Source organism: Rhinolophus sinicus, linkage group LG17 (genome assembly GCF_036562045.2).
Source record: "Rhinolophus sinicus isolate RSC01 linkage group LG17, ASM3656204v1, whole genome shotgun sequence".
NCBI classification, from domain to species: Eukaryota; Metazoa; Chordata; class Mammalia; order Chiroptera; family Rhinolophidae; genus Rhinolophus; species Rhinolophus sinicus.
The window spans coordinates 6,044,564-6,070,051 of NC_133766.1; the positions used below are offsets into that span (position 1 = coordinate 6,044,564).

The window sequence follows — 25,488 nt, forward strand, 5'->3', positions numbered from 1 at the left end:
TCCGAGAATTCTGTTGTCACATGTTGAAGTACTCGCGTAGACTCAAGTGCTGAGGGCAGACGGCCCCTTGCTGGGATGGCATCGGTCCTTTTCTCCAAGACAGACGGACACATAAAACTTCATTTAATGCAAACGATCTTTAATGGTTCAAAGTCTGAATCTCCAGCATTAATTATGCAAACTTGAGTCTACTGACTGATGGAACATTTGCCATTGAATTTGCAAAATCAAAATTGAATGCATCAACTTTTCCCCCAATAAACCTATTACCCCTCTCATTACTCACTCAGGCACCCAAACCTTGATGTTTTGGCTATATTTACTCTACACACCTGGATAATGTCAACATAAAAACGCTTAAAAAACTCAAAAAGAGGGTCATGTGCCCTCAAATTGAGTTCCGACCATACCACTAGAGAGCCATGAAGCCATGGGACTGAAAGTTTTCTTTTCCAAATATAAAATACTACATAGTGAATATGCATTTCTAGGTAGAAGTGACTAAGTACATGTCATGCAGGGTGTCAGGCGGGGTCTCTAGTCCCGCTCCCCACATAAGAATGCAGGATATGGTGAGCCAAAAAGGAACACCATGAAGCCATAAATAGGGGAGCCATACCACTATAGTCTCGCTGGTGGCTGCGTTAGAGACACAGGAAGCAGGAGCCACACGATCTACAACCTGCCGTCTGCTTTTGTACCAACCAACCAACCCCACTTGCTAGCTGCAATCCACCGTGCTAACTGCAATCTGCTCTTGCTAACTCAGCCACCGTCTTCTTGCTAGCCCCCATTTTCCTGCTAGTGTAGCCACAGCAGATATATTAGTGGCCAATGGCTCACTGGTTACAGCCGATGGCCATCCAGTCACAGTTGATGGCCATTTACTACCTGAGCCAGCACCTTTCCACATGAGGCCGAGAGCCTGGAAACTGCATTCCTGGCTCTGTCCCCATACTCCACCCCTACAGGGTCTTGCCTCACAATCTACACAACAAGCGTCTTCCGTGAGGGGCCCTGTGCGAGGAGCCTGGAGGTGAATGCAATGTCCTGGACACAGCCAGGCTATCTGGGCACAGCCAGGGTTTCTCAGGGCACCACCAGTCCTGGGCACAGCCAGACTTCCTGGGCTTCTTAGGGGACCACCAGTCTCCCCAGGCACAGCCAGGGCCTCTCAGGATACTGCCACTCTTTCTGGGCACAGCCAGGGTTTCTTAGGGCACTGCCACTCTCTCTGGGCACAGCCAGACTTCCTGGACACAGCCAGGGCTCTCAGGGCACCACCACTCTCTCTGGGCACAGCCAGACTTCCTGGACTCAGCCAGGGCTCTCAGGGCACTGCCACTCCCTCTGGGCACAGCCTGACTTTCTGGGTATAGCCAGGGCCTCTCAGGGTACCACTACTCTCTCTGGGCCTCTCAGGGTACCGTGCTGGAACGACAGCGGCTCACAGTCAAGGTGCTTACATATTCTCAACAGCGGCTGGTCGAGACACAAAAGCAAACCTCCACCGGTTCCACTACATGGTGGTAAGTTCCCAAGCAAACAGTCAAGCAGTCGATCAAATCAGGGATGGAAGGCAATTCCCCATAGTCCATAGTCATTCGCCAGGGCTGTGCTGGGGGTGAAGGATGACCTTGACCTCACCCTCATCTTCCACGGAGGACTCAGCAAGCGTTTCCTCCTGGGACTATAAGTCCTGCATCCGGGCTGCCTGAGCAAGCACTTCCCAGCCCACAGGGCCGCAATGTCCTTTGCTTTCTCCAGCCTCTGCTGGTTGGGGAACCGTCCACATCTTCCCACCCCTCCACAGGGCTCCAGCTCTCCGGCAGCTGCTCCTCCTGGTCTTCCTGAGACTGAGTGTTCATACGCACAAACTGCTCCATCGCCCTTCAGAGGGCTTTGGCCAGCACTGTACCCTGCTCGCTGTGCCATGTGTCATGCAGGGTGTCAGGCAGGTCTCTAGTCCCGCTCCCCACATGAGAATGCAGGACATGGCGAGGCCAAAAAGGAACACCCACGGAGCCACAGATAGGGGAGTCATACCACTATAGTCTCGCTGGCGGCTGCATTGGAGACACAGGAAGCAGGAGCCACACGATCCACAACCTGCCGTCTGCTTTTGTACCAACCAACCAGCCCCACTTGCTAGCTGCAATCCGCTCTTGCTAGCTCAGCCACCATCTTCTTGCTAGCCCCCATTTTCCTGCTAGCATAGCCACAGCAGATATATTAGCGGCCAACGGCTCACTGGTTACAGCTGACGGCCAACTAGCCACAGCTGATGGCCATCCAATCACAGTCAATGGCCATTTACTATCTGAGCCAGCACCTTTCCACGTGAGGCCGAGAGCCTGGAAACTGCACTCCTGACTCTGTCCCCACAGTACAGTTTTAATACACTTGGGCGTGGAGAGTAGAGTTCCCCCATCAAGAACTGTTGCTCTCAATTTTCATAGGGAGAACAGAATAAATTGCATTATGTATCCAAAGATTTAGTGACCGAAAGTGAATTAATATATGACCATGGTGGCTATGGAAGAAGCATAAGGAATTTGAGAGGCAGTCCATGTGACTTATCAAAAAATCATCAAATGCTTTGGCTAGAATGGTGTTCCAAGTTTAGCAAAGCGATAAACTCTGGTTCCAAAGCGATAAAGTCTTGCCCCACACCTGATATCACCTCCAGCCTCCACCCTAAGGACAGAAATGTGCATTGAGGAGAAGCTCAGTGAACGGGTAAGCAGCTGAATGGCTGTGTTTAAATGATGCCAGTTTGGATGTAGCGAGCTGGCATTAGTGATTTACTCCATTTGACCCCACCCCTTAGGGGCAATTCAAGTTGAGGAAATAAAACTGATTCCAGCTTATGGTGCATTAACTGGTGAAAAGGTCATTACGACCTTTTCAGTGAAATGGGCATGTGATTCAGTTCTTGGGAAGGAGACCCAAATAAGGGATCACTGGCGTTTCTAGAAGAATTCTTTCTTACTCTTTAAAGCAATTGGAAGCCATTTGTTTTGTCTTCTACTGAATATGAACAAGAAAACATGAAGCACTGGTTGCTGCTGGTAACAGGGAACCAGCCACAGGACGAGATTGCAAAGCTCAACACCAGAGTGGAGAGAAAGAAAACACCTGATCATCATCTTCACTGAGTCTCCAGACCACAAACCACCTTACCTCCGGACTTATACTACATAAAACAAGCAGGTTTCCGGGTGGCCCGGTGGCTCAGGTGGTTGGCGCACCGTGGTGGTTGGCGCACCGTGCTCCTAATGCGCTCCTAATGCCGGAGGCCGTGGTTCGATTCCACAGAAGGCCAGTGAGCTGCGCCCTCCCCTCTACAGTTAAGGTTGTGTACAACGCTCTCCCCGGAGCTGGGCTGCAGTGACCTGCCATGGGCAGCTGTGTGCTACCCTGAGTGGCCGGTGGCCCCGCTGGCCGGCAGCCGGGGTGTGTGTGTGTGTGTGTGTGGTCACAGTCATGCGTGTGGCTCCTCGCTCAGGAAGCTGTGTTCTACGTAACTAAACTGAGAAATAATAAAAAAACTGGGGATGTGAGTGGTCAATTTCCTTAGTGCCTTTCTGAATTGGGTTTTCTGGCACCTGAGGCCAAAGGCATCCTAACAAACAAGCAGCATCTAACAAACATGCAGCAGCATGGAGTGAAGTATTGCCTTCCAGCTGTTTCAAAAATATAAGGTAAGGTAATGTCCCACCGAAGTGTAGGGCAGACATCTGTTCTCTGCTTCTTTATTCTCTACAAGTGATCTCAAGCTTCGATATGCATTAAATCACATGAGGAACAAATCCAAAGGCAGAGCCCGGGGCCCACTTCCAGAGACTGACTGCAGGTGGCCACTGAGCTCCTCATCTGCAACAACCCAGGTGATGCCAGCAGACACTGCACCCAATATCCATGCCCTGCTTTATGAAACAGAATGGATCAAGGCTGGCAAGGTGGGCCAAAGGCATCTTAAGATGATAGCTGTGACAACGCTGGCTGAGGGTGGGGTCGCAGCCTGACTAAAAGGCAAAGCCTGGTAAAGGGAAAGGTCCTTACCCTACTGAAAAGCAAAGGGCAGCAGGCCTGGAGTTGTCCTCCGAATCAAAGTTACCAGCCAAGGAGGAAGAGGCTACAAGGAGTCTGGGTCTGTGATCACTTCCTCAGCCTGTTGCACCAGTCCTATTTCCGGACACCTGGTTACATCAGATAAATGAAGTCCTATGTGATCATGCCATGGGGGCCGGGTTTCTGTAACGTTGGCCACACCCAATACTTGCAGACACACAAGTGTGCCCAGGCCACGCTGAGAAATACTGCCCTACTGTGCTAGGTATCCAGAAGGTTCTTAATAAATAGTTAGGCTTGACTTTTTCTCTTGTGTTTCCATCTATTCTTACTTCTATTACGGTTTTCCTTAGCGAACCTTGTATTCTTTCAAAGTCTTGTTGAACAATGGATTCTAAATAAACAGACCATAAAATTTGACTTTATTTCACTCAAAAATAAAAGGAAAAGTGGTATCAAACAGTACTATGCAATGCAAAATTGTTAATTTCTCCTCAACTTAGCTTTCAGTAACTAAGACTATGGGAACACAGTTCCACTTTTCAACATTTACTAAATTGGGGAAAGTAGGGAATAACTTCACTCTGGAAAATGTTGGGGAGGCACTTCTTATAGCAATATCACAAATCAGAATTATCGATCCGAGGCTTCAGACAGTACCGTAGAATGCTGTGACTAACTTGTACTCTGTTATAAGTTGCTTTCAGCTAGATGTAGGGTTTCATTTCGTAGGCCATGAGTTTTGGGATATCCTATCCTGAAGAATTTTTTTGACCATCTCAAGTATACTGCAACTACTTAAAATTAGACCTTTTGCAGCACCCCATCAATTGCTTATAAAGTAAATGCAGCAGCAAATTGTCCCAGCAAATTCTAAGTAAACTCCTTGCCAGATAACCCTTCAGCACTTGAACCGTGGTATCGGCTGGGTCTTGAACCTGATTTAATGTATCATATTAGTGCCATCAGTGTCCCTTTCTAGAATGGAATCCGGTTTCCAGCTATAAAAGAAAGTCAAAAGTAAAACATTAGACTATGAGCGTTTCAGAAAAAAAAAACTAAGTACAACCAGAAAAACGTAGGAAAATTTTCCATTTGATTATCAGGAACATTTCCTCCAAAAGATCTTACATATTAAGAACTTTGAGTGATACATTACAAGTAAATACGTGTGCATGTCTACACCATTAAAGGGCATCTTGTAAAGAGATACTACATTAATTCAATTAAAGTAGTTTCTCTCTTAAGGAAAAGAGAAATGTTAGGAGAGTTGAAATCCAGTTAATTTTGTGACTGACTGCAGGGTAACTGGAAACTTTTTTACAAAACGGGATGAAAAATTTTTATTAAACAACGGGGCCTGAAAAATAACAGTGACAAATGAGGAACGAAACCCAATTACTTTGACTCCCAGTTAGGTTTTCTGTTTATGAAATAGGGTTTCTACAAGAAACAGGAGAGGATGTCTCTAGGAAAGCTGCCTAAAAAGAACTAAGTGGCTTTGTTTAAAGGGAATGTTAACCATAAGTTTGGTCAGCCACTTCCCTATCCCCAACAAACACACTGCAAACCAGCATGACTATCATAAACGGTGGTGGCCTCAGGGTGGCTCTCTGCTTGGGGATGTGGAGGGCTGCAAGCTGCACTGACACAGACCATGTGTTTAGAGGGCATGTTTATTCGGGGTGACTTGGCAGCTGGGGGAGTGGCTGGAGGCCCCTGCAGCCCATTCTTGGCACCATTCCTGGTACCTGGCCCACTTCTGCATTTGCCCAGCACCCTATGACCCTGTCAGAGCTGCCATTTTGTCCACTCAGCAGTGGGCGCAGGACCAAATGAGCTGTGAGGGGCCCTAACAGAGACCCCCTTGAGTAAGGAGTCTTGCAGGCTTACCTTCCTCCCCACCACGCGTGCCTCTACTTCCTCCTGGCCCCATGTGACTAGCCCTCTCCCTCCCCAACTCCAGGCATGATTCCCAGCGTGCCTCAGGCTTTTCTAAATTAGCCCTGATTACTGAGGAAAGTAGGAAGAGGTGTCGGGGCAAAACCTAAGTGACTCCATAAGGAACTATTTTGAGGCCTCTTGTTTTAGCTTAAAAATTCATTGAAAATGTGTCAACCGAGTCCATAACGTTTGTTTTAATATGAAACCTTTTAAATAACAGTTAAATGAGGTAACTTCTCCCTTGAAAAGATGTTCAAGTCAAATTGGCACCCTGGGGAGACGCCCAGGACCGGCCCGTGGCCCCACATGCCCCCAGCAGAGCACCCGCACGTCCGTGGAGCAGGCACACGCCAAAGTTCGGAGAAGCATCAGTGTTTAGACCCTAATGTCCATCTGGGATGCATGATGTGTGACCCTTCCCATCCCTAATCCCAGAGATCCCTACTTTTGAACTAAACATCAGGGGAAGGGGGTAAGCAGGTGGGAACCAGAAAGGGGGAAAATGGGGCAAAAAAATGACACCTTTCAAAAATAGTCTATAATTTTAATTCTTAAGGAATTCAGGTGAGCTTTACCCCAATTTTTCCAAATTAATGAATTTGTTTCCCCACCTACAGTTTGCTATTTGACTTCATAATTTATTTCAGCTGTGTAGTTTAGTATTCACAGTAAGAAGAATGTAATCAAGGGGTCGAGTTAATTACCTCAAGTTTGCTCTTCCGGTTATATTCTCTGTCGGTCATCTGAGGATCAGTTATGGCTGAGCCAATTCAAGTACATGCATCAACCAGAAAGAAACTAAGTTAGGAGCGTAAGAGTAAAAGTAGCAGAAAAATCTTTTGAAACAGCAATTTGCTTTCTCCCTGTAGGTTTCCCCTTTGCCTTCCTTTCCCTTCCAAGTGGGCTCTTTACTTTCTTCCCTCAGGGAGGTTTGTTAAGAGGCTCCCAGAAGTCCAAGACAAGGGCTGCGAAACTCAAATGAGAACAGGCAGGTCACACACATTGTCCTGCAGGAGACCCTCCAGGCTGCGCCATTTGTCATGCAGGGCGGCCTTGGGGGTCTCTGCTCCCACTTCCCTCACAAGAACGCAGGACATGGTGAGGCCAAAAAGGAACACCCACAGAGCCATAGGTAGGGGAGTCACACCACTATATTCTCACTGGCAGCTGGATTGGAGACACAGGAAACAGGAGCCACACAATTCTCAACCCTCACTGCGCCGCTTACAGGCTCAGCCACCATCTTCTTGCTAGCCCCCGTTTTTCCTGCTAGCGTAGCCATAGAAGTTATATTAGTGGCCAATGGCTCACTGGTTACAGCTGACGGCCAACTAGCCACAGTTGATGGTCAGCCAATCACAGTTGATGGCCATTTACTACCTGAGCCAGCACCTGTCTATGTGAGGCCGAGAGCCTGGAAACTGCTCTCCTGGCTCTGCCCGAAGAGGCTCACCCCCCCAGGCTCTCTGGGCACAGCCCGGGTTCTCAGGGCACCACCAGTCTGGGCACAGAGGGCCAGACTTCCTGGAACTCTCTGAGCCAGACTGGTCCTGGACACAGCCAGCCAGACCCTCCAGTAGTCAAACGGTCCATTAAATTAGGGATGGAAGGCAGTTCTCCATAGTCCATAGTCATTCTCCAGGGCTGTGCATTAGCACACAATGTGTGTCCTCTCCGCAGGGCGAGGGCTCCAAGTCCTCCCCAACCTGGAGGAGAGGGCCTCAGCAGCACCCCCAGCCACAGACCTTGCTGTGTCCAGCCTGTGCTGGTGGGACAGGTCTTCCCCTTCCAGGTCCAGCTCTGACGACTGTTTGCTTCCAGGCTGTAGAGACTCTCCAGTTCCAGCAAGTCTGAGCCCACAGTGCCCTGAGAACCCTGGCTGTGTCCAGGCTGTGGCTGAGTCCAGGAAGTCGGGCTGAGCCCAGAGAGAGTGGCAGTGCCCTGAGAGCCCTGGCTGTGCCCAGGGAGACTGGCTGTGCCCAGAAGGTCTGGTGGTGCCCTGAGAAACCCTGGCTGTGCCCAGGAAGTCTGGCTGTGCCCAGAAGGTCTGGTGGTGCCCTGAGAAACCCTGGCTGTGCCCAGAGAGACTGGCTGTGCCCAGGAAGTCTGGCTGTGCCCAGAAGGACTGGTGGTGCCCTGAGAAACCCAGGCTGTGCCCAGAGAGCCTGGCTGTGTCCAGGATATTGCATTCACCTCCAGGCTCCTCACACAGGGCCCCTCACAGAAGACGCTTGTCGCGTAGATTGTGAGGCGAGAGCCTGTAGGGGTGGAGTGTGGGGACTGAGCCAGGAGAGCAGTTTCCAGGCTCTCGGCCTCACGTGGAAAGGTGCTGGCTCTGTCCCCACACACATGATTAAATAGTAGGCTGGACAGGGGCGTCTGGTCAGCTCAGTTGGTTAGAGCGCAGTGCTAATAACACCAAGGTCACCGGTTCAAGGGAACAGCATGGAAAATGGGAGAGCATCTGCTTCCCCTGGAGTCGCCCGCTGACACTCAGCTCTGTCTGATTATTGCCACATACAGGAAGGAGGACCGAGGGTTGGCCGACTTTCTGATTTTTTTCAAGAACAGCTCAAAATCTGGATTTTTTTTTTTAATGTGAACTTTCTGGATATTTATACTTGGCAACTAATTTAAAAATTTTAAAAGAAAACCTATATGTGGGCCAAATTCAGTGTGCCGGCTGGATCCAGACCATGGGCTTACCTCTTGGGACTTCTGTCCCAAACTCACTGGGGAACACAGAGTGCCATGTTTCCCTCGGTCTCTCTGGAATCAGTCGAGGAAGGAGAGAGGCCTACAATTGAGACCTGTGCCTTATTTCCCTTAAGATCTCTGAGTCGGCAGCCCTCAGGGCGCGCCGAAGCTTGCCATATACTCCTGCATCCCACGAGTGCAGGGGAAGCAACAGAGTGACAGACCTGAAGAGACCAAACGCTGGAGGAAAGGTCATCTCAGTGTTAGCCAGCTTGGACAGGAGACCCCAGGAGCAGAGGGAGCTCCCCAAAATGAGGTACTGCATGTAACCCCAGAACAAGGCATGAAAAGTGAGCCATATGAATGTCTGAGTTTGAACTCGCTTCTCGGGGAGAAGTGGAATCAGGTATTGAATGTCTGTCTCTTCTCCCCATGAGGACAGAAGTCTTGTTTGGCTCACTCACCAACCAGTGCTTGTGGTCAAATTTTATATGAATTATGCAGATGAGAAATGAGCTATAAACTACTAATAAAATGTCACTTGATGCACACAATTTGAAATCATGTACACTACCTTCCCCTGCCCCCAAATTAATAATGCATTAAGAATTGCATAATGTCTAAGCTAGCAGGTCACACAAATTGTAAACACTGGGGACGGTGCTAATTAGAGAAGCAAATCGAGGATGATCGTTTTCAAGCTGGGGCACCTGTGTGGGTCTGTCCCCTCCCCATTTCCGCTCTGCCCCCAGCAGTGCTATGTGGCTCCAGCCTACCCAGGCAGGGACAGAGTACAGCATAGAAGCTACCCACCCACCTACCACCCTCCCCCTGCCACCATCAGTGCAAGGTGTGAGGGAGGGACATAAGAGGAAGGAGCCACCGGATTTCAGGGTCTGGACGTCTCTGACCTCCCAGAAGCAACGTAGTTGTCAGGGTGGGCCCAACAACGGGGACTGATGAGAAACCCACACAATACCCTCAAATCATTTTACAGTTAAATGAATTTTACACGTATCAGAATTCCTTCTCAGTGGTTTTCCTACCACTACAGGGCTACCCACTTACCTATGACGCTGGGGTGGTTGTTATTTTTGGCAGGCTCAGAAGCTTGGACAACCAGCAGCTTGCTTAAATCTGAAGTTCCCTGAACCTACAGGAGAAAAATCCAAAGTAGTCAAAAGAGCCTTCTTTGATCTCTTAGCTGGCTGCTTTCTAACCTTTCCAAAGGAATATAAGAAATAAGCCCAAACCTAGAAATGGGCCTCCAACCTAAGCTCTATCTTTCCCATTTCAAATCCTTTCCAACGTTGCTTCAAAAAGTCTTGGACCAGCACATTATCTCCTTTGCATATCTATAGACACCGGAAAGGAATATTTTCTACACCTGACTTGTATAAGTGGACTAGAAATTCCCAGTTTAGAAACGGGATCCCCTCTGAATTACTTTTACTCCTATACTGACATCCTGGGATTCAGGGCCCAGCCTTCCCACGTGACACGACAGTCTTCTCAAGAGTTTTCACCCACAAAATCTGCCCTCCTAGAATGCAAGTAGCATACAAGAAGCAACTGTAACTATCATTTCTAAATACGTCACATCATCTCATTTAATCCTCACAATAACCTTATGTGGTGACAGCTACTATTACCCTCATCATACTAATGAGGAGTCTGAGGGGCAGAAGGCAGCTTGCCTGCAAGCACACACCTCACGGGCCCAGGGGTCAGGCTTTAAATCCAAATATACCGGACTCCAAACCCTGGTGTCTCAACAAACTAAACTGTGGGTGCTGTTCCTGTCATCCCCGGCCTCCCCCCACCCCATCTTTCAAAGCTAAAGAGATTTTCATTTTCTATTAACAAACAAAAACATTTAAATTTCCACAGCCTCTGAATTGTTGAGCAGTACAAAATTAGAATGTCAAAAAAGGGGGAAATGCACTTTTTAGGAGGTTTGCCAACTTCTCCAGGACGGGCATTTTCATTAAATGAATGAGCTTTCCCTCTCCCAAAGAGGAGAAACTTACTACTAGATTAAGGAGATGTCAGCTCTTCTCACGGCCTCTTGGTCTCCCCCACTCCTGGGTTCCACCCTCCCATCCCCTGTGGTCCAATGACAGGTGACCTCCTAGGGACCTTGCCCTCCTAGGGACTTTGCCTCTGCTCTTCCCATCCCCCATTACCTCCTAGGGGTTCACACTTCCTCCTTCCTTACACGGAATGATGAGGCCCAAGGCCCCCTCTCAAGTTGTACCCAGAGCCCCTAATGTGGCAAGAAAGTGACGTGGCCCCCACTCTTATTATTCAGTGCATACTTGTACACTTCAGCGCCACACAACATACGGTGTCATCACCTTGGTATGAACTAGGAAAATCGCACCCCATTCTTCCTCTGGGGAGGCACAGCCCCACCCCTTGGCAAGCAGGAAGCAGGCCGATTCCAGACCCCACCTGCCCCTCGGTCATACCTTGTGCAGGCCACAACTGCACAACAGTACACAGAAGCCCTGGGTACATATGGATGGTTTTGTTAAGGGTGGGTGAGAAATGCAGGGTCTTTCCGGGTTGTTTCTCTTTGAGGTGGTCAGTTGGGTGGTCAGTCACTTTGGGGGCACCATGAATCGCAAATGACTTTAGAAATGATCCTCCTTACCTGCTCACAGGTTTTAGGTAAGATGCAAGGTGCGAGATATGGCACCTCTGTCCTCGTATCAATTACACTGCCGTACACAACAATAACGAATTTCATGGTTGTGTTATCGATAGTCATTTCATTGTAGCTTGACAAAGTCGCCACGTAGGCCAGATTGAGCGCTACACACTTCTGAAACTTTAAGTCCTGCAATAAAATTACATTTTTTCCCCCTCTAATTCATAGAAAATGACATATGGCATTAAGAGGAAAGCAAATTCACTGATTTAGCAGAGTTCTTTGAGGGTGTCAAATGGCAAATAAATGGGCCCCGAAAACGACACACAGAATTTATGGAGAGTTCGAAATGGCCTCTGACGAGGCTCTGCACTCAGTTACGCTGTCTGTGTTTGGTGGCCCTGGATGTGGCTGCCCAGCCTGGGCTGTCAGCTGACGTGAGTGCTACATCAGTCATCGCAGGCGCAACGATGCATAGCTTTTACCTAGCAGTAAGCAACTGTCCCAACAGACAAGAGAACAAACAAAGCAAAGAGCCAAACAAAAACATCAGCGGGGTCCTGAGTCGGGGGCATACTTCCTCGAGGCTTAGAATCATGCTGGCTTTAGAGCTGGAAGGGAACAGTTACGGGCTGAATGGTGTCCCCCCACAATTCCTATGCTAAAGTTCTGACCCCCAGTCCCTCGGAATGTGACCTTCCTTGAAAATAGGGTTGTGAAAATACAATTGTTTCAGATGAGGTCACACTGGAGTAGGGTGGGCACCTCATCCAACATGACTGGTGTCCTTATGAAAAAGGGAAATTGAGACACAGACATGCATACGGGAGCACTCTGTGGGAAGATGAAGACAGTCATCTACAGGCCAAGGGCGGGGGGCTGGACCCCATTCTCCCCCACAGCCCTCTGGAGGAACCAACCCCGCCAACACATTAATTTCAGATTTCTAGCCTCGAGACCTGAGACAATGGATTTCTGTTGTTTAAGCCCCTCGGTTTGTAGTACTTTGTTACAGCAGCCCCAGCAAACTAATCTAGGAGCTTAGAGTCCATCCAGTGTAGGGATCTTCTGGAAAATGCCCTGACAGGGGCCCTCAGCGCCTTCTGAACATCTCCCCCCACAGGAAGTGCACGGCCACATGACCCAGGTCGTGGACATTGGTCCTTGACAAGCAAATCTAATACTTAATTGCCGAGGGCACCAGCACAGCTGAGGCACCAGAGACACAAGAAAGTTAACAAACATCTAGAATTTTGCAACCAGAAAAATCTAAAAAGAAGCTATTTCGGTTTTTCAACGCATGTAAGTTGTGAGTTCAATGGCTTGGAGGAGGGGGTGCAGCATAATTTTATTAGTGTGTGTGTGTGGGGGGGGGTATCTCAAATGTCTTAACTGGCTAGTTCTTGAATGAAAAAGGACTAGAAGGAAATAAACCAGTGTTCAATAGAGATTCTCTGGAGAGTAAAATGGGGGTTGAAAGTTATTACTGTTTTCTTCTGTTTTGTATCTGTATTTTCTAATTTACATAATGAATATGTGTTGTTTGTGAATTTAAGAAAACGCAAGGACATTCGCCTCATTATTGCATCGAGCCTCACTCTACACAGTAGCAGTTGCCACCCGCTGGTCCTCAGTCTCTCTGAAGTTTCATCCTCGACCCTGAACTTGTCCTGCTTCTCACGAACAGGCAAGGCCAAAAGGAAAGGGAAGAATCTAATCCTCTTCATCTTTCTGCTAGAATTTTTCTGAAAATTATAATTGCCACATAGTAAAAGAAACATGACTGCCTTAGTATGACATGCTAAGTTTTTTGATTTTTTTTAAGATCCAATGTTTTTGAAAGCAATGTTAGCTTCACAGCAAAATGGGAAGGAAAGTTCAGAGATGTCCCCTCTACTTCCTGTCCCCACACATACACGGTGTCCTCATTAGCAGCATCCCCACCAGAGGGCACATTGGTTACAATCAATGAACCTGCATGGACACACCATAATCACCCAACGTCCATAGTTTACCTCAGGGCTCACTCTTGGGTTTGGGCAAATGTACGTGACATGTATCCACCACTGTAGTGTCATACTGAGTATTTTCGCTGTCCTAAAAATCCTGTGTTCCACCTGTTTATTCCTTCTCACTCCACCTCTTAGCGACCACTGATCTTTTTACTGTCACCATAGTTTTGCCTTTTCCAGAATGTCCTAGAGTTGGAATCATACAGTAAGTAGCCTTTTCAGATTGGCTTCTTTCATTCTGTGATATGCATTTAAGGATCCACCATGTCTTTCCATGGCTTGCTAGCTCATTTCTCTTTAGTGCTGAATAACATTGCCTGGATGGACCACAGTTGATTTATCCATTCACCTATTGAAGAGCATTTGAGTTACTTCCAAGTTTGGGCAATTACAAAGAAAGCTGCTATAAACAGCCGTGTGCAAGATTTTGTGTGGACATAAGTTTTCAGCTCCTCTGGGTAAATATCAAGGAGCACGACTGCTGGATTGAATGGCAAGACTATGTTTAGTTTTGTAAAAAACCTCTAAGCTGTCCAAAGTGGCTGTCTCATTCTGCATTCCCACCAGCGATGAGTGAGAGTTCCTGTGGCTCCATAGCCTTGTCAGAACTTGGTGTTGTCAGTGTCTCACTTTCGGCCTTTCTAATAATAATAGGTGTGCAGTGGTGTCTCACTGTTATTTTAATTTGCAATTCCCTGATGACATATGTGGAGCATCTTTTCATATGTTTATTTGCCACTTGCATGTCTTCTATAGTGAGGTATGTGTTAAGATAGATCTTAGGCCCATTTTTCAATTGGGTTGTTTGTTTTCTTCTTGAGTGTTAAGACTTCTTAGTGAATTTTAGATAACAGTCCTTTCTCAGATGTATCTCCTGCAAATATTCTCTCCCGGTCTGTGGCTTGTCTTCTCATTCTCTTGAGACATGCTAATTTTGAAATCCAACATTTATACCCATTTTCTTAATTCAGTGAATATCGTTGAACCTCAGGTCTGTCACTTCCCCAGTTCCTGACTCATAGTAAGGGCTCAAATAATTATTAAATCGGATACAAATATGGGATTGAAAACTGTACAGTCTAAGAACGGACTTGAATCACTGCTTTCTGGAGAGAAAGTTCATAGAAGAGACTCAGTTAACTCAGTAAAGATTTTGAAAAAGCAGGAGATTTATATCAATGTGGGTAGACAGAGTAGAATACAATAAACACCAGCTGAGTGTTCATTAACTCGTTGTAATCAATGCTATGCTTGGTTCTTGGGGATCTACCTATTTAATAGTTTCTGAATCTCCTTTATTTATTTTTAAGAGATGACTGCATGTAGTCTGGGAAAATTGGCTGTAGTAAGAGGATTGACAAACTGTAGGAAGTCAGGATAAGAACGTGGTAAAATTCTAGAATCTCATTTTAGAAGATTGGGCACAATTTTCCTTTCTATCTTTGTCACAAAAATATGAAGTGCATTTTGTAAAAAATACAGTAAATAAAAGTTCACTAATAGTTGAATCATGTAACTTACCTCATCAACGAGAGCTGATTCGAAATACTGGTAGGCAGTTCTGAGAGCAAGCTTTAGCCATATTTTATATTCCAGGGATGGCCAGAAGACATCAAAGCCTTCATATAAATCCTCCAGGGAGATAAAGCAGGCCTGAAATCACAAGGTATCATGCAGCAAGCTTGATTCAGAACTAAATTACAAGGCTGTCAGAAAACAAGATGCCTGTAGATTTAATTTTCATCAAACCTCTTAGAAAAACTGACTATAAAGTCTAATATAATTATGATACTGTGCCATTTAAAGCATTGTATTGTTGGAGAAGTAGTCCGCTATGTGTAAGATAATACAATTTTCAGTGCAATTAAAGCGATAGACTTACGAAGAGGCCAGGAAAATCCATACCAGTCAATAGCTATGATACAGCATACGGCTCATGAACCCAGGACGTAGGAACTAAGCCACATAAAGTTATCTCTTTTCACTGACACAGTAGGTAAAGTGGGGCTCATGTACAGTATTTGTTCCCAGAGGCAAACTGCTTGCCTGAATGAAGACTGCATTTTTAGAATTCAAACTAAATGAACTTCAGTGAATTAAACTCAAGCCTCGCGACTGAATTCATATGCCTTCTGTCCTCTTCCAGAAACGAAATGCTATGAAACTGATAAAGCGACATCCCCTCTGTTCCACACACGACTACGACTGGTCCCTGCTCTCTTGCATCTAAAAGTCCCAAAGGCTGGAGAATTCTTTGTAAGCAGGAACAGTGGCTTATTTCTATTGGGATCCCCCACAGCTGGTGGAATACCATGCCACTTACTCGTTGAACCGATAACTTCTTACTTAGCAAATGAAAAGTAGAAGAAAGGGAGTTTAAAAACAAGTATTCTTTAAAAACACTGCTCTTGTAATGGTGACCATTTACAGGGCGCCTATACATGCCAGGCACTGTCCATAGGTATTTTCCTAATCTTCACAGCATCAAAAGTTAGATATTCTCTCTTTTAAGGTTAAAACTATCTTGCTGTTGATCCCGCACCAAGGATGTGAGACACAAAATCTGCCCTCTCGGCTGGTAGGGTGACTAAATTAGAGATCAGAATCCAGAGGGAATCCAGAGGAAGAAAACATGCTGGCATTCCTTCTTTACTGAGGGAGCGTTAACTAATAACCCACAATACAGAGGGAACCAGTTTCTTACCTGTAAAATGGTTTCACAGGTGGCGGTATATTCATTTTCTCGTTTAAGAAGACAGCTCAACTCTCCAATTATGTCCCCACAAGTATAGTAGTCTGTAAACTTGGTAACGGATTCTCTGTCAGACCTAAGGTTGCTGTCTATCCCAAAGGTAGGAGATGAACCATGTACCTGCAAAGGGACAAACGTATGCAAAGAGAAATCCACAATTAAAACCCTTGACTAAACCAGAGGAGTTTCCACACTTTCTTGCAATTATTACGATGGAAAGAAAAGACTCGTTATGAATCCATTCAGGTGTAAATTAGGCTTCACAAAAATCATGGTTTCTCTCACATTTCAACTCTCCAAGGCAAGGAACGTTTCCAATCTTCAGCTTTAGAGATGGCCCCTAGTTACAGCTTTCTACTTATACTTTCCTTATAAAAAAATCCCACCAAAAGTAGTAATTGTAATCTGCAAGTAAAATAATCCTCCTTTCTGAGTCTATTAGATATTCTCATCATAACAGGCTAGTAGTACCTCGGGTGAAAAATAAAACAAAAAACTTTTGCTTACATGGAGGCATAAATCAGACATCATGAATTAATACACCTCCAAACCAAGCCGTGATTTCAGTAAAAGCCTTGTCTCCATTTAAGATGCTTAAGAATAGTTACCACGAGACAGCAACAGACAACGTTTTTAGGGTGAACCCATGATGGTTGAGTTAAGGATTGCAGAATTTTCCAGAAAGTTTAGCTGTAAACATCAAAGAGGAAAGCTATTGTTCAAGACACCGGAAACAGAACCAAGGGTCACTGAAGAAGTTGCTGTGAAAAGTGTTCCTTCTCCTGGTGATTACTATTCAAACTTTTGAGGCATTCATGCTTCCAAAGGACTTGGACATTTTTAAATTTAATTTTGAAGGCAGTTCAAAGGCCCTTTGGACGATAAAGAAGGTCTCTGCTTTTTATAAACCAAGTTAAGACAGCATCTGTGGCAGGCAGAATTCTAAAGAATGCTTTCCAAGATTCCTATCTCTTTGTTATTCAAACAGACACTAACCTAAGTACTGCTGTGAAGGGATTTTGCAGATGGAATTAAGGTCACTAGGCAGCTAATCTTAAAGAGATGATTCTGGATTATCCTGGGGAACCCAGTGTAATCACATGAGCCCTCAATAGTAGAAAAGGAAGCAGAGTCAGTTAGAAAGACGCCATATTGTAAGGACTGAATGTGCCTTGGCTCTGAGATGTGAGTGCCAGCATACAATGACCAAAGAGGACCTCCGGGAGCTAAAAATGGGTCCCAAGTGACGTCTGTCCTAAAGCGGGAAGGAACTGGATTCTACCAACAACTTCAGTGAGCGTGGAAATGGTTTCCATCCCCAGAGTTTCCCGCAGGGAACACTGCCCTATTGATACTTTGATTTTTGGCCTTGTAAGACTCAAGCAGAGAAACTAGCTAAATCCATCGGACTTCTGAACTACAGAGTGTGAGATGATAAATCTCAGCTGCTAAACTTGTGGTGATTTGCCATGGCTTTTATAGAACAGTAATATAACACTTTCAGCTGAAATATCACTGGACTTATGTTTTAAGAAGACTTCGTAGCCCAGTCTTTGCAGGAAAATTCTCCAAAGGAAGCCGTATGTGGCCACTTTCAAGCGTTTGATTTGACATCCACAATAAATACTGATAGTGGTATATTTTTGTTATGAATCTAATGGGAACACAGCACAATGGCTCAGCACATGGATTCTAATGGAAGCGCATGAAATAATGGCTAAGAACATGGATGCTGGAGGCAGGTCCCATGGGTTCAAAGCCCTCCTTGACCTCTTCCTATGTGCCCTAGCAGGACAAGTGAATTGATTTCTCTGTGCATCAATTTTCTCAGGTGCACAATAAGGTTGTTATAAGGATTAAATGTCATAACATGTTGCCATTCTTGGCCACCCTTTTAAAAATTATGACCAACCTCTTCATGTCTCCATCACCTCTAACATACTATCTATTTAACTGATTTAGTTTGTTCATTGTCCCAGCTCCTTCTATGCCTCTACCAGAAAGTAAACTGTAAGAAAGCAGGGATTTTTTGTCTGTTTTGTCAATTCTGTGCTTCAATTGAACAGTGCCTGCTGCACGGTAGTAATTACTTGTTGAATGAATAGAAGAAAAGTACCAGACACTTAATAAGTGCTGTACATGTGTTACAGCAGTGTATCTTTATTATAATAGTTTCTTTCCATAATCAATTTTGGTGTTTTTAAAGTCTGAAATACTCATTCCAAAATATAGAAAGCCAAATATATTATTTTCATTAGAATGAGGGTTTGTCGCTTGTAACCGTCATCGAGGATCTGGGAATTTTTTGGGTCAGAACTGGGGCTCACCCATGTATTATTCAGGTACCGTGTTTCCCCGAAAATAAGACCTAGCCAGACAATGAGCTCTACTGCATCTTTTGGAGCAAAAATTAATATAAGACCCGGTCTTATTTTACTATAAGATAAGACCCAGTCTTATTTTACTATAAGACTGGGTAATATATAATATAATATAATATAATATAATATAATATAATATAATATACCAGGTCTTATATTAATTTTTGCTCCAAAAGACGCATTAGAGCTGATGGTCCGGCTAGGTCTTATTTTCAGGGAAACATGGTATCAGTCAGATTAAAAGTTGTATTTTTGATTCTTATCCTATTCGACCTCTGAGAGGATGTGACATTGTGGTCTGTTCTCTCATTCTTGACTCTCATTTTCTTTAAGTGAGTGACTCAGCCACTCCAAGTATTGGGTTCCTTAGTCAAACATCATGGAAAAGACTGCTTCCTCCCAGGGTTTCTGTGAGGGCTAAGTAATGACTCTGAACGCATTTTGTAAAACGGAAAGGACCTTTCAGACATTAGGTATTATCATCACGTCTCTGCAGTAGTGTTCACTCTGACAGAAATAGTTTCATTTGGAAAAGAGATTATGTTAAAAATTGGAAACTCTTTTGGTTCCTAAATTTCTCCTATGTTACAGTCACATATTTCAAAATACATTTTCAGTAAAGAATAAATAGTTCCTTACAATTGCCATTCCCGAAATAATTAAGTAGATTCCTTGCGGCATTTCACCTTCTTTACAAATGATTTCTCCATAGTCAAAATAGGCAAGTTTAGCTCTTTGCTGAAAGAAGAAAAAAAGATAGGGAAAGAAAAGTCAACTTAAAAGCATCATAGTCTACTTTTCTAAATAGAAATAAAATCTAAAGGGAAAATGGCTTTCAGGTAGCATAAAAACACAAACTATATTCTGAGGTCTGCTAATGAAATATCACCTTCTGACATATCTCATTAACCTTTAGAAAGGAAGGGACAAGCAAGCAAACTGTAGACTTCATGATTTCTACCCAGTGACTGATAGAAACACCCGGTAAATGATAGGTTGGGAGGATGTTTACAATAAACTGTGATAATTCTGACAAAAGAGACGAGAACGGGATGTTCTGGAAAGATCCAGAAAGGCCACAGGACTGTGTCTTGGGTGTCAAGGGAAGACTTTACAGAGGAAAGAACAGCTCGGCTGAGACCGGGAGGAAGAGTAACAGCCAAAGTATGATGAGCTGACGTGGCCGTGAGGAGGAGGAGGAAAGCTGATGGGCCCAGGCCGTAGAGGATAGTTTGGAAAAGCGATCTCAAAGATAACACGAAGAAAACACTACTATGGCATAAGGGGAACCAGATATTCACAGCTTGATAGAACCCCACTATGATTGTTCTTTCTAGAAAATAAGAAAAATGTCCTTATTACGGTCAGACAGATGCTTTACATATCTACATGCCTGGATCACAAGGTATACTACAACCAAAATGTGACAAAGTAACTGCCATTCTTGGTCAGGTTTCCTGATTCTAAACATTTAACAGGTTTTAACAGGTTGATGAAAAAGTTGTAAACCTTATCATTCATACAATAGCCCTTTAATACTGAAACCACACACTGGTGGTCCATGGGTCACATCCAGTCCACAGACGTATTTTGTTTGACCTGCACAGTATTTTTAAATTTTTGAATTGGTTGCCAAATGTTAAACATTTGGAAATTTCACATAAATATTCAGATTTATGCCTTCTCTTAAAAAAAAAAAAAAATCTGGGGGCCGGCCTGGTGGCTCAGGAGGTTAGAGCTCCATGCTCCTAACTCTGAAAGCTGCCGATTCGATTCCCACGTGGGCCAATGGGCTCTCAACCACAAGGTTGCCAGTTCAATCCCTCGAGTCCCGCAAGGGATGGTGGGCTCCCTGCAACTAAGATTGAACACGGCACCTTGAGCTGAGCTGCCTCCTGGATGGCTCAGTTGGTTGGAGTGTGTCCTCTTAACCACAAGGTTGCCGGTTGGACTCCCACAAGGGATGGTGGGCTGCGCCCCCTGCAACTAGAAACGGCAACTGGACCTGGAGCTGAGCTGCACCCTCTACAACTAAGACTGAAAGGACAACAACTTGAAGCTGAATGGCACCCTCCACAACTAAGATTGAAAGGACAACAACTTGACTTGGAAAAGTCCTGGAAGTACACAGTTCCCCAATAAAGTCCTGTACCCCTTCCCCAATTAAAAAAAAAAAAATCTGACCTCTACGTTATTAAATCTAATAGTCAATTTCCAGTCTTCATCTTATGTGATCTCTCAGCTTCATTTCACTTAGTTGATCACTTTCTCCTTTTTGAAACACTTTCTTTACCTGGCTTCTCGGACATCACTCTTAGTTTTCGACAGCAGAAAGTACGATGGGACGGATTGGTACAATTAGGTCACACAGACAGCTCATCCTAAGCAGACAAGCCATTGTGAAAAACTATCTCTACCCTTTAGGCTCAAAATAAAATCTACTCGTCTGGGTTTTGCTGGGCCTCTGTTTTGACTTATCCTTTACTGACCATTACGGGATTTCTTGCTTTGGATACGTTTTCTTGTTAATCTTGCATTAGGGAGTGGAAAATAATTATCATCAAACTTGAGCCAGAATAGAAGACAGAAACTTTACCTTGAAGAACTCAATGAGAACATCTTTATTTTGCAGCCAAACAATATTATGAAGATATTTGTCAGGAGTAGGAGGTGGGATTTCCATTGGAAAGTTATTCAGTGCTTTAATTTTTGCAAGAAGTACCTAAAAACAATCAAAATAATAGTGATCAGCCTGTAACAGAAAAGGAACATTAGGTAAAAACTAAGGAAATCTAAATGAACTACCGTATACAGATTTAACCTTGATTGCTGCATCTGAGCTTCTCTCACCTAATTTAAATTATACTCTAATTTTTTTGGTCCCTAGTCTCCCCTTATCACTATTTTCACTGATACATCTCATACTCAATTTATCGTCTTTATAATCCAGTTAACACTTATATTCTGTCATGCGGGGTCTCAGCTCCCGCTCCCCGCATAAGAACGCAGGACATGGTGAGGCCAAAAAGGAACAACACAGAGTCATAGATAGGGGAGTCACACCACTGTATTCTCGCTGGCGGCTGGGTTGGAGACACAGGCAGCAGGAGCCACATGATCCACAATCCACTGTCCGCTTCTCTGCCAACCAACCCACTCCTTGCTAACTGCAATCCGCCACCCGCTTCCGGCAACCAACCTGCTAGCTCCAACCCGAGCTTGCTAGCTTAGCCACGGCAGTTATATTCGTGGCCAATGGCTAACTGGTTAACGCTGACGGCCAACTAGTCACAGCTCATAGCCACCTACTACCCGAGCCAGTGCCTTTCCACTTGAGGCCGAGAGCCTGGAAACTGCTCTCTGGGACGCTGTCCCCACAACTACCCTGCTTTAATCTCAAATCATCTAAAATTCACGGTATGACTTACTGCCATGTTCTCTCAAATCTTTTTCATGCTTATGATGGGCTTCCCTAAACCCTTCTAATTTTGGAGGATACGATTTCAGTTTTGTGGGCTCTGAAAAGCCTTCTCTGGCTTCTCCCACCAGGCAAGAGACAATCACTTATCTGCCTCATCCCCATGCCGTCTCCTACAGGTAAGCCTTATGGAACGCGTTACCTTGTAGTATCGTTATTTTCTTATGTGTCTCACCCTCCATATTATGTGACTTTTGTTGATTGGATGAATAAATGACTAAATGAAAGAATGGGAAAGAGCTCATGGACTTGGAGGCAATGTTGTATTCATTAATTACCCTCATCTCAGGAGTCCACACCACAAAGTAAGTATCCAAGACATATTTTCTTAAATTGAATAGATTTATCTAGCTCTTTATGACTTGCAATTGATCATTATATCTCTTTGGCTGACAATTAAACAATTAATAGACATTCAATTAGTAACTGTTGAATGACTGTTTACCCATTACTTTCTAAACAAACCTATAGGAAAAAAATAAGTCTCTCTCCTCATAAGGGCTATTATGTAAATATTTATTTTAATGAATGGGCATTCAGCATTCAATTGAATCTTATAGAGCCTTCAAAGTGATAAATGGGAAAAAAAACAAAAAACCACAATGTGTTTAGCTTGAAGAATGCTCTAAAGTAGCCCTTCTCTTCCCTCTCACACACACAAAGGAGAAATCACATTACCCATTTAGTCCCCTGCCATGATGTTGTAGAGACCATACATAGAGCCATAAAGGGGCAAGCTGGCTTGTCCCACACCCACATCCCTTCTGGGGCCATCGAGGAGGGACTATATCCAGTGCATGGTGGTCTATGGCTGGGAGTGGCCGGTAACAAGGAAAAGCATGTGACATCCAGGAGAAGCTTATCAGTGGGTAAAACTTCCATTCCTGTGCTTTATGCTAAGAAGCAGACAGACCCTTGTATAAGATGGAAAGAACATTCTTGGTTGCACAAACACACAGTCTAGATGGTAAATGTGATCGAGTGCTAGGATTAAACATTAAACATTTTTTTCTTCTGGCTTACATTCCTAAGTTTTTTCTTTTTTTGAAAATATATTTATAACTTTTCAAAAGTCCATTGAGCAGCTAACTGATTAGGGTGTCTTCCCTGCGCCTCTCTTCTCGGAAATGCCTACACCCCTCCCCCCCACACACACACTGGTCCCCTCCCTACCATGTTAACATTATATGACTCCCACCACCCTTGACACAGCTGTTGGGACCGGGCAGAATATCCTACGAGTCGATAGAGAAGAAAAAAAAAAAAGATCTAGTGAGTTTGTAGAGAGAACCAAAAGAAGATGGCACAGAAGGCAAGCCTGATAGGAACTGGAGAATCTGGAAAAAACCTGGGTCCTTGTTCAAGTGCCCCCCACCCCCAAGGCCTGGCCACGTGGTCTGGGGACCATGGGTTCTGTAAGGTACTCTGTGTCCATACAATAAGTCCCCCAACCCCATTTCTCTGCTAAATCTAGACCAGGCAAGTTTCTGTTATGAACCAAGAACGGAGTTTTGACATGGAGGACACCAGGTAGCACTGACAAAGGCTATAGGCAAACTAGACTTGACACTGAGGTTAATCACTCATTGTCCCATCTTTTCCATTCATTGTACTCTGCCACAGTAACAGTGCAGGCTGAGGGGCCAGGCTGGTGGAATCGAGCAATACGGGAAATTGCTTTGTTACCTTATTCATCTCGATGCCCTCATGGTCATCAATAATGCCTCTTGACCAAAGGAAGGTGAGGTTTTTCAGAGCTTTAGCAATCACGTTCCGGATTGCCTGCTTGGTCTTCAAGGCAATGAGAACATTGCGACCCTCATGCTCGATGAGTCCTGAACAAACAAAGCTATCAGCAAGCAAACAACGCAATAACCACAACGATAACAAATATTTGTATAATACTTCGTAATCTCCAAAGCAGTTACGCAATATCCTTTTGTTTCTGTTTCATAAGGAACTTGTGAGGTCAGTAGGACCAGTTCTTTTTATCTCCATCTTATGGATGAGAAAGGTGAAAACTGGCTTCCCCCCCCCCAGCTAGGAGAGAGTCACTCTCTCTGCCATATTTCCATGGCACTCCTACCTAGTGTCTCCATCACGGAACTCATTACCCAGCAGTATCATTATTTTTACTTGTCTCATCGTCCATATTATACAATTTTTGTTGTGTGGATGAAGAAATGACTTAATGAAAGAGCCCTTGGGCTTTGGCTGGTGGGTCTGAGATCAAATCCCATACTTTTCCTTCCTTCATGAATATGAGAGATCACGGACGGGACTGGGAGTCAAGGCTAAAACTGCATCTGTGTCATCTTTGTAATCCCAACACGGAGTACAGTGCCTTGCATCTGGAAGGGATTCAGTCTTTTTTTTAACTGAAATGAGATGACCAGTACAATGCAGGTGACCATCATCAAGAGCATAGACTGTAGTGTCAGACACTGCGATCTGTCTGGCTCACCACTTACTAGCCACACGACCTCAGGCGAGTTCAACTTTCTAAACTTCAGCTTCCTCTTCTATAAATGAAGATGATAATAGTACACGTCTCATCGAGTAATTATAAGCATGAAGTAAGATAATGTACAGAAAGCTGTTAACACTGTTCCTGACGTAACCAGTAGTCAGTATTCAGGGGCAGTAACCACGTGGGAACAGGCACTCCCTTTTACAGGGCTGAGTCAAGAAAACTTTGTCATATTCCATACTAATCTGAGGTCGTGTAAGTCAGCAGCTCCTAAGGCCCTAATCTTTAAAAGCACAGAAATAAAAATCTGCCTGTATGTGAATGACAACAATGGATCCTGGGTTTTCTGAGACAGTGCCAAAATATTCTGACCGATTGTCTCCAAAGTTAAAATTTCATTCGTTAGACCGTGTTCTTTCTATTTTGATTTGGAAAGTAGGATCCTCATAAATCCATATGGCATTTGATAATGTGAATGCAAAGTGGCTTTTCTTCGTTTCGTTTATAATAATTTCCATTTGATTAAGGGTCCACAACACACCAGGCTCTCTACTGGACACTTTTCACACACTGAAAGCTTGGCCCACAACTGCCTCAGGAGGCAAGCAGACCGAAGAAGCTTTATATAAAACCCTAGGGCTCGTGCAGTGTCCTCAAACTCAAGCAGAGTGACTACAGATGCTCAAGAAACCACATCCCTTCGCAAACAAAGTAAAACAAAACAAAACGAAAAGCACCCTTTGGGAATCTTCACATGTCTTTTTCTTACAGCCTTAAGGAATGTGATTCTGCCACCTCAATGCACTTTCCACACTCATTCTTTTCTCTGTGATCCCACAGAACTAATAGAACTTTCTGCAGTTGTCTACTGATTTGCTCTTTTCCTCCTCAAGGTGTGTGCGTACCTATCCCGTTCCATGTATTCAATAAAATACTTGCTGGGTAAGTAAATGAATGGATGAATGATTGAATGAAAGCATGAACTTGTCTTCACATGTGGTTAAATTACGATATGGTGGGTCTCAGA

The 25,488-nt window shown here is 44.7% G+C and overlaps 1 protein-coding gene across 1 annotated transcript in view; it reads right to left on the reverse strand.

Annotated features, from left to right (window-relative positions):
* Nucleotides 1-3,748: 3,748 nt before the first annotated feature.
* SLC9C2 (solute carrier family 9 member C2 (putative)) overlaps nt 3,749-25,488 on the reverse strand; it is a 61,904-nt gene continuing 40,164 nt past the window's right edge. The window contains exons 20-28 of the mRNA XM_074322251.1: nt 23,678-23,826; nt 21,110-21,235; nt 19,153-19,251; nt 16,085-16,252; nt 14,902-15,033; nt 11,372-11,557; nt 9,784-9,868; nt 6,723-6,778; nt 3,749-5,075 (exon numbers count right to left, since the gene is read on the reverse strand). Of these exons, the coding sequence (XP_074178352.1) occupies nt 5,040-5,075; nt 6,723-6,778; nt 9,784-9,868; nt 11,372-11,557; nt 14,902-15,033; nt 16,085-16,252; nt 19,153-19,251; nt 21,110-21,235; nt 23,678-23,826 (1,037 nt within the window). The 3' untranslated portion in view covers nt 3,749-5,039. The remainder of the gene's footprint in view (nt 5,076-6,722; nt 6,779-9,783; nt 9,869-11,371; nt 11,558-14,901; nt 15,034-16,084; nt 16,253-19,152; nt 19,252-21,109; nt 21,236-23,677; nt 23,827-25,488) is intronic.